At 35.6% G+C, this 10,366-nt stretch overlaps 1 protein-coding gene across 1 annotated transcript; it reads right to left on the bottom strand.

Annotated features, from left to right (window-relative positions):
- Positions 1-970: 970 nt before the first annotated feature.
- Positions 971-9,411, bottom strand: prmt2 (protein arginine methyltransferase 2). Its single transcript, XM_059561712.1, has 9 exons — positions 9,226-9,411; positions 8,679-8,855; positions 8,380-8,541; positions 7,659-7,823; positions 7,036-7,211; positions 1,937-2,066; positions 1,708-1,844; positions 1,366-1,528; positions 971-1,170 (listed from the first exon to the last, which is right to left on the bottom strand). The coding sequence occupies exons 1-9, from the start codon at positions 9,307-9,309 to the stop codon at positions 1,138-1,140; spliced, it is 1,227 nt and encodes a 408-aa protein (XP_059417695.1). The 5' UTR covers positions 9,310-9,411; the 3' UTR covers positions 971-1,137.
- Positions 9,412-10,366: the final 955 nt, after the last annotated feature.

The raw sequence follows: 10,366 nt of genomic DNA, 5'->3' as shown, positions 1-10,366 counted from the left end.
ATTAATTTCTTATAATTTCAAATGAGTATTCAACATTTTATGTTTTGTATATCAAAACATTATTCATGCATTTGTAACTGCAGGTTAAATGCATTCTTGTCCTGCACTAGTGTAATACATCTAAATGCCACTTCCAATGAATCTTCTGCATTTCCTCTGCATTAAAAGATGAGTTTGTTGATACTGATTTGCCTGGTAACAGCCCAAATGTTTTATTATTCTAAATAACTGATTCCTTTAATTAAAAACAACTAGTTTGAGATTAATAGACCTATACCATGGGTGTCAAACTCAGTTCCTGGAGGGCCGTAGCCCTGCAGAGTTTAGTTCTAACCCTGCTCCAGCACACATATCATGTAGTTTTCAAATAAACCTAAATGATTAGATTAGCTGGATCAGGTGTGTTTAATTAGGGTTATATCTAAACTGTGCAGGACTGTGGCCCTCCAGGAACTGAGTTTGACACCCTTGGCCTGTCCCATTTTTGACTCCCTCCCACTGTTAAAATGTAACTAAGTAATTTTTACTCTGAGTAAATTTTAAATGAGCTACTTTTTACTTTTACTTGAGTTGATTTTTAGACTGGTACTTTTACTTGTACTTAAGTAAAATTTGATTAATGTAATGGTACTTTTACTTGAGTAGAATATTTTTGTACTCTTTCCACCTCTGCTAGAATGCAAGTCTGACTGAAAACCACCTTCAGGAATGTAATATCCTGAGCTGGAGTTGCACTACACCTCTATGCCAGCAGATTGTGCTATTGCTCTATAAGAAATACTGAACTGCCATTGACATAACAATTACAGAACAATGTGACTCTGCCTAACTATATTGTTGTTATTTATAATCATACTTATTATATAAAAAACACAGGCAAATATAAAATTACTGAGAGCTGCAAAAAAAATCCACGTTTTCTATAATTGTTAATAATATTTGGTGGATTCAAAGATTTTTACAGCAAGCATTTGATAAAAATAGCTTTTTTATTGTCAGTTTTAAAAGAGAAAAGAAACCTGAAGATCCATTTTATAAGGGGAAGGTAGTGTCTTGTTTTGTGCACTGCTGATTGTGTTACTGAAAAAGGAAAGAAAATGTTCTATTTACTGAAAACGTTAATGAATGGGTCATGGGTCATCTCCACATAGGAAAACACTTTGTCTGGACCTGCAAAAATATTAGAATTTGAATGAAGAGGGATTCAAATGTTCATGCTGGTATTGCATCTAAAATTTTGTAATCTCCATAAGATAAAAATCCACAGGTAAATGTTAAAAAAAGCAATTGCCAAAATGAAGACGGTAAAACAAGTCATATGGTTGATTTAAAGGAGATCAAGTAATGCTACATGTAGAAACTCACCTTTTTATCTTCTGTGCTATTTATGTTCCATGAAAATGTGATTGACAAGTGACGTCTCCAGACGGGATTTCTCTGCAGACATATGGACCCTACAATAATGTCCCCTTCCTCAACTGTCACTGGTGCATCCAACATAAAGAGAGTCTGTTTCCAGTGAGTGATCCTGGGAATAATGAAGGCTTTGTTTAAGGTTTTACATTTCAGGGTTCAGATTAATGCTGTACACATATTGTCCTGGAAATACTGTAAGTATTTCAAAGTATAAATTGCATTCACATCTGAAATTGTTAAGTGAATATATGCTATGATGTGTTTATTTGGTTATTTTTTTATGCATCATACTCTGAAAATGGTCCGGTGTTCAACTCTTGTGATGGTCCATCCTCTTCTAAACTCTGGAAGTGTGCACTGAACCAGACAGTGAAGCCATGAAACACGCCTGACTTCTCAACATTGAAACTAAACCCACCATTGAGTCTCTGAGCAGAAGAAGTCAGGAAAAGAAACGTAGTTAACATGTGCTGCCTTTTAAACAATGGTTATTCCACTTAACCCAAGTTGTAACATTTACCTCTAAGTCTGAGACCTGTATTGTGACCATATCAAGAGTGATAACATCGGCTGGTGTGGACAAACAATCCTCAGGTAGGAGATGATGGCTAAATTTAGGCTTGGAGAGAAACTCCTTCTGTGCAAGTGACCTACAAAACATTAACTAATGGTCAGTTTTAGCAGTTATCATAACAAAGATATACATAGCTGATGAATTCGGTCATTTTGTGACAAATCACAATAGAGCAGAGGTGGAAAGAGTACAAAAATATTCTACTCAAGTAAAAGTACCATTACATTAATCAAATTTTACTTAAGTACAAGTAAAAGTACCAGTCTAAAAATCAACTCAAGTAAAAGTAAAAAGTAGCTCATTTAAAATTTACTCAGAGTAAAAATTACTTAGTTACATTTTAACAGTGGGAGGGAGTCAAAAATGGGACAGGCCAAGGGTGTCAAACTCAGTTCCTGGAGGGCCACAGTCCTGCACAGTTTAGATATAACCCTAATTAAACACACCTGATCCAGCTAATCTAATCATTTAGGTTTATTTGAAAACTACATGATATGTGTGCTGGAGCAGGGTTAGAACTAAACTCTGCAGGGCTACGGCCCTCCAGGAACTGAGTTTGACACCCATGGTATAGGTCTATTAATCTCAAACTAGTTGTTTTTAATTAAAGGAATCAGTTATTTAGAATAATAAAACATTTGGGCTGTTACCAGGCAAATCAGTATCAACAAACTCATCTTTTAATGCAGAGGAAATGCAGAAGATTCATTGGAAGTGGCATTTAGATGTATTACACTAGTGCAGGACAAGAATGCATTTAACCTGCAGTTACAAATGCATGAATAATGTTTTGATATACAAAACATAAAATGTTGAATACTCATTTGAAATTATAAGAAATTAATTATTTAAAAAAAATCAAAAGATACTTTAAATGTGATATTAAAATGGCCAGTATGTGTCAGCAAGTCACTGTTAATAAGTGAGTCATTGCGATTGAACCGAATCATTTAAACGGTTGATTCATTCAGGAACGAAACACTGTCACGTTGCTCAGAGACGCAAAACTGTGATTTGGTGGCTGTGTTTGGAATTATTTTCTGTTGTAGAAATAGAGCTAAAAAAGGCAATATGGTGTCTAAAACGCAAGTCTCTTAATTAACTTGTTTACTGAACTGTTATATATATATGTATGTATGTATATATTCATGATGATTTTTGGAGGAAAAGACGGCATTCTTTGTGTGATTTTGATTTAATGTATGAAATTATATAAATATGTGAATTTTCTGCCCCTATATCTTCAATTTTGTGATCATTCTAAACATAGGCGCCGATTTATGTTTTTCTCCGTGGGTGCTCAAGGGCGCAAGCCATTTAAAAAATTAAAAAATAGACTAGGCTATTAAAAAAATATTGCATTTCAGAACCTTAGGCTAATGGACAGCGGCCGATACAAACAAACACAACAGCGTCACTTCTCAAAAATACAAACAGGATTGGAGATGAAAAGTTTAACTGACACGTAATCGCTAATGCGTTCAGCTTCTTGGGAAATTAATGTTTTGTAAATATTGATTAAAAGACTATTGCGAAAGGACAGCGTTTCCATTAACCGATTGTTGCGACTAAAATAATGAGTTTCTGGGAATGTCTACCTCATTTATGTTTCGAGGTTTCTTTTGATAGTGGCATGGCTTTTCTTTGAGGTTTCGAATCCATTATTCATATAGGCTAAAAAAATATTTTTTTATTTTATGTATTTAACAAAGAACTTGTATTCTGTCCAAAAGTAGGCTACTTTTGTGTCCATTAGTTTTTCCTCTTTTAAACCGTATATAGGCCTATACTTGAGCAGAAAAATGTTCCCATTTAAACCCTGTTACGAACTTTAAGGAGTCTAGGGAATGTACCGTAACATTTACATATTAACGTACTGCTGGGTATGAAATGAGGTGGAAGAACATGACAGACAAAACTTTGAAAGAGAAAAAATACTGGACGTTTATTCACAAAAAGCCAAAGCCACTAGATCCAGTAAAAGAATGTCGATATATCAATATTAATAGGTTTGGCTTTTTTTTATAACAAATCTGTCCATTTTAGTCTGATTAATGATTAGTGATTACGGAAAGCAGTAAATGATTACATACTCGCACGGCACTGTATAGTGGGGGATGGGACGTTTTCAGAAACGCTGTGATTGGTGGATAGGATATGGAACATGCATGCGACTGGTTATGTCACTGTCACTGACAACAACATACAGCAGACGCTTCATAGCGCCAACTGCAATGTTTAATTTTAAATAAATGTAGCCTACTGGCAGTCTGGCACTGGCACACGTGGGTGCTCATTTTCCGTGGGTGCTCGGTATTTTCCGTGGGTGCTCCACGGTATCGGCGCCTATGATTCTAAATGCATTTTAGGAGACTGAATCACACAGTGAAAGAACGCACTATAAGCGCGCACATCATTAAAACAAAAAATATGATATTATCGCAGATGATATATATAGCACACTCCTCACCACTGTCTTTTTGGCTAATTTGTGCAAAACCTCTTGCTAAAATGTCAAAGCTTCATTTTAACCACCAATGCAACGATGCAATTATTTAGCTTACCTCTACATTCTTGCGAAGGGTTGATGTCTTGTCGAGATTTTATAAGCTGCTAGTTTGGTCTTCCTAAGCAAGTACAGCTTACACTGCATAATAGAGCATACATATGGCCAGGGGTTCACTTCATTTCCTTCGAGTTCAACTTCAGAATATGACGGGGTTTCGTTTTCAGCGGTGTCTGCACCACTAACGCCTGTTTTGACCGTCTGCATCTTTCTTGTGATTTTAGCGCCAGTTTGCCAACCTGCCCATTATTTACTGCCGTAGTTTCCAGGGAGCGATTTTTTTGTTTTGTTTTTTTTTTTTACTCAGTAATTAATGTGTTTTAAAATGTAGCGAAGTACAATACTTTAAACAAAATATACTTAAGTAAAAGTAAAATTACAGATTTAAAAAAATACTTTAAAAAGTATTAGTACACAAAAAAGCTACTCAATTACAGTAACGCGAGTAAATGTAATTCGTTACTTTCCACCTCTGCAATAGAGTTTTTAATTACTCCTATATATTCATTCAGCAGCAACTGAATTAACTACTTGTATTAAATACATCATGTAATTGTTGATTAATTAACATGTATTTTATGCACAGACGTTAAAGAACTTCTGAATAATTGCTGCAAAGACTTTTAACCAAAGGGTCCCAAGTTGATTTCTAGTGGATATATGAAGTTGGTGTCCTATCGGAGTAACCACAGGTGTAGTTCAACGCATTAAATATAAACATTCACAAATAAATGTTCCTCTAATGTTTGACAACCACAAAGTCTAAAAACTATTTTATCTTTCATTATAAATATCATCATTTCAGTAGGTCTGTGTATCATTCCATTTTTTTTTTAAACCAATACCTTGACTTCGATACCAGTTCCTGAATTATACTTTTTATCTATACCAATTTTATGAACAAAATTTTACATTTGAACTATATTGCATTTTTTCAATTTGTTGATGTTTTTACAGACTCAAAAGTCTCATCTCCTGAGCCACTGCACAAAAGAACAATATATAACCAACACAATAATTCAGTGCAAATAGTTGTGCAAAGTGCAAAATGAACAGTTTCAAGACAGTATGTGAGGCTCACAGCTGCATACTTAATCTTTAAATCGTGTTCTTCAAGTTCTTCAAAAAAAATGAGCATGTCTGCTTTATCAGGAGACAGACAAGCATTGGTGACATGCAGCAACACTTTGATCTTTTCCGCATCTTTCAGACTACATTCACTAGTGCATTTTCAATTTAAAATGCACAGCTTAGACGAGGGGTTTTCAAACCTGTCCTGGAGGACCCCCAGCACTGCACATTTATTATGTCTTCCATATCAGATACATCTGATTCAGGTCTTGTAGTCTCTGCTAATGAGCTGATGAGTTGAATCAGGTGTTATAGATGAGGGTGATATACAAAATGTGCAGGGATGGGGTCCTCCAGCACAGGTTTGAAAACCCCTGGCTTAGAATCATCATTTCCATTCACTTTCCACAGATTTACTGATAAGCATTAGCTGCTTCCAGCGCTGTCTGCCTGTTTTCTTTTCCACGATCACTGTTCTGACTGAGAGGAAGCTCATTTGCTGCCCAAATGTCCAATCATATTACGCGTTTATATCTCGCCCTGTCTCCGATGATGAACATCCATGTCACTTATCACGTTCAGTTCTGTACAGAAGAAACCCAGGAAAACATTTCTATGGATGAAACATGAAGCTAATTAACACAAGATTACGACAGTATATGATTTGTATGTAATTTTCGTGAGATTCTGCATATTTTAATTGCAATACAGGGTGTTTACATGAGAAATGTTAAGCAGGTATAGCGATTAGTATGATATAAAAAGCTAAAAATAAAAAATATTGCAGCAAGATTATATAGCCAAAACCCACATTAGATCACAATCAGAAGCTTTTACAAACACTCAATGGTGGTTTAAAGTAAAAGTGTATTTTAAATCTTTCAATTGTCTTATGTAGCATGATGCTACAGTGTGCATGAATGCTCTCATGACGTGTGTTTTCGGTCATATGTACAGTATTATGGACAGAGATATTTTCTCAAATACAGTGGAAACGCCAGTAGAGATGAGAATTGTTGTCATTTTAAAACTAAAATGCACTAGTGTAAACGTAGCCTTACATCTATTGGGGTCTGATGCTTACACACTAAAGCCTCACGTGTGAGAAACGAGTCTAGGCGGAACCACCGTAAACTAGTGATTTTCCCTGATGCCTTGCCAGAGCCCATCACCAGCACTTGATTTAGGCACATTAAGTATGCTGCATCACTGCCGTCGATGAAATTAGGTATCGAAATTTGGTACAGAACAACAAATCATTTTTCGATATTTTTCTAAAAGTATCAAACTCTATACCCAGCCCTACATTTCAAACCCACTTGATTGATATTTTTTCACCTAATGCAATGGCAAGTTGCTTAAATACACACTACAGTAAGGTCAGAAAGAGCTGTATATAAGGCCTCACTGTAGGTAGGTGAAGTCTAGGCCATACGGTTTCTCCCAGAACTCCATTTTTTGCCTGTAGTCAGAGAAGGCCTGGCAAGGAACGACAGTCAGACAGGCAGAGGACGGCCACATCACTCCACCCTCCTTCAGCCAGCGATCACGTGCCAGCAACACTGACTCCACCATATACTCAAACTGAGAAACAGAGTTTGGTTTAGATTATCTATAAAGCACATTTTAGAACACCAGACGTTGACACCAAAGTGGTGTACAAGAAATGTAAAACTGATTTAAGATCTAGACATGTAAACAAACGGACAAATGAGAATTTAAAACCCTAACAATTAATTAAAATTAAACATAAAAAATTAAAAATGTTAATTTAAACAGACAAATTTAAGGGGGAATACTATACCAGAGCATAGGAACAGCCATCGAGAAAGCCTGGTCGCCTTTACTAAAACCCATTATTTTGTAGAATGCAAAGCCATATAACAGTTAAAGTGAAAATAATTTCCCAGAGAAAAGTTACATTACTTATGCACTCATCAGACCTACTATCAGTGTTCTGTAATATGCAGTTGATATTTGTCGGTAAAACCTGAACTGAAATATACTGTACCGTTACAGCCATATTCATACCAGAAGGCAGTTGCCCATCCACTCTGACACCAGAACGTCCACTTTCCCAGGCAGAGTGAGATCCTCAGCTCTGTCCTGGAACACGGTCACGACTTCCTCACAGCCATTCTGCCTCACTAGTTCCTCAGTGTGTTTTGCCATTGAGCTGGCCTCCACAGCATAAACCTACATGAACAAAGACAAGCGCTCGAAATATCATTTCGAATATAAATATGAGCTTTTATTTTTAAATATACATTTGTATATTTTTCTGAGGTCAGTATTATTCAACTGAATTTTTGTAAAGAAATTGTAATAGATTTTAGACCAGTTGTGAATTGCAACTCTAAACTTCGGGACGATTGTCCCTATCAAGGGCACAGGTTTTATTTTACTTTAAGAGACCCCTAAAATTAGCCTATACTATACACTGCTTTGGATAAAATAAATACCATGATTAAATGTAAGAATAAAGTAATAAGCCAGTGGCTGTGATTTTACTAAAGTTACTACAGACATGACACAGCATCGACACTTATTTCTTTTATACACCAGTAGCAACAGCAATATGACAGAAATTTTACCCTATTTGTGTTATAATTTAAATATAAACAGCCATAAAGATACGTACAAATGTCAGTACAATGACAATTAAAAAAAGCTCTTTCTATTGGCCTTTGCTATGAATTTACACCCATTATAAGGCTGCATGATTTTAAAGCAAATATTCAGTTAGTCTCACCACTGCAGGTTGTGCTAGCCGGGCACAGAAGAGGCTGATAACCCCTGTCCCGCAGCCCAAGTCCATGACCACCTTCCCCCTCAGGGCGGGACTATTACCCAGAATCACTCGCCTGTATGTTTCTGTGCGGGGTTTATCTGATAGCATCTCCAGATGAAGCCTCTGACAGCAGGATGCAGATAATACATGTTAACCAAAAGTTTGCTTCTGAATCAAGAATCCTTTTATTTGAATGATCAAAACCTTTTTTTAATGAATGTAAGCTTTTAGATTGACTAGTTTAACATTTTAGTACTTACTAATGTCCCATAATTGCCAAAGTATTCGTCATCCTGCCAAGCATCTTCCTCATCCTCAGCTGTTTGATGCAGAAAGCTGGATGGGACATAACCAAAGCGACCCTGCAGTTCAGCCCACCACCACACGTCTGAGCTCCTGTCATGGACCTTCAATTTATCACCAACTGAGAAACTAAGCTGTCGATTCAAGAAAAAAAAAAAAGAATAGAAGAAAATAAAAGACATTTCTTTTATTCATTATTTGTTTATTTGTCGTGTATCTTGTGAAGAAATGTGATTTTTAATCGATCTGCCTAAAGCTACTTGAATGGCTTAAGACAAAATATATAGGGCAAATCATGTGTTGACAGATGTTTTATGAGCCAGATCATTTGGTCATTCTTCTATCACAAAAAAAACACACAATAAAAACATAAAAGTAAAAATAAATTCCTCTGCTTAATGATGAGTGACTGCACTCTCTCTCTCTCACTCACTCACCCTCTCACTCATAGCAGTGAAATCGGTCTTTATTTTGAAAGGCGATCATCATTTGCACAACATGTACCTGCTCATCTCCTTCAGCCACAAAATCTGCAAGTCCAACATACTCTTTTGCTTCAGGACTCTCGCTGTTTTCATTTTCAATCATTTCAGCAGCTCAAAACGTTTCGTTAAGAAGGCAAAATATCTACCGCAAGAAGTAGCAGGAACTGTTTCATTATTATTTCCCCTGCGCCCCGCCCATCAGACGATTTTCAAAATCAAAGTCCTGTTGCTAGGCCTATGTGTGACGTGAGAACAGTTTTAATTGTGGAAAGTTACTGGTAGTTGGTAATGACAGTTATAATATGTGTTACGAAAATGGTCAGAAATAAACTAGGTCATGGTTTAAAAAGTTATAACCTTATTTAAATGTGTCTTTTTTTAAGTAGCCTATGCTCACAGACAACCATGTGCAAATGTCATCAGCATTGTTGAGCATTTTCTCATTTCTCACCAAAAAATCTTTATAAAATCATAATTTTGCTATAATATTGCTCTAGAATACTATTATACTGGTCTGTTTGCTGTTTTGCAAGAATTGCTTTTTTTTTTTTACTGTTTTCCATTATAATTATTGATCATTATATATATATATATATATATATATATATATATATATATATATATATATATATATATATATATATATATATATATTTGAAAAAGACGATGTCTTTGAAATGCATAGCTAATTAAGTGATTCCAAAGATATTTGCCTGGTTTCTATTTCAAACCAGTTCTAAGATCAGTGTTCATGCTCTCTTATCATCAAACTCCTGAACATCACACCCGTTTACACGTGTATATCACCCCTAGACTCAACTAGCCTATTAGAAACTCATTTGTAATGTTAATTGTGATGTTTTGTTAAATGACACTATAGGGGGCAGGCAAAGACGGGGTTAGGGGAATTACTAATAAAAACAGCAAGGAGGGGGTTGGTTAGGTTTTGAATAGAATAATAATAAAGGAAGAGCTGTTCTACCGACATGTCTGGACTGAAAATATTATAAGAATATTATACCATTGTGTCCTTTTCATTGTGTATATGTTAATATTCCATTTGTTTGTGAATTATAACTCGTAAGTAGTAAAAAGTTTCACCATTCAGGGAGAACCACGTAATGTTCAATAGCATTCAAAGGTTTGGGATTGGTAAACAT

This window comes from Carassius carassius, chromosome 11, assembly GCF_963082965.1.
Source record: "Carassius carassius chromosome 11, fCarCar2.1, whole genome shotgun sequence".
Lineage (NCBI taxonomy): Eukaryota > Metazoa > Chordata > Actinopteri > Cypriniformes > Cyprinidae > Carassius > Carassius carassius.
The sequence above is the reverse complement of the archived record's forward strand: the minus strand, read 5'-3'. Positions and strand labels throughout refer to the sequence as shown.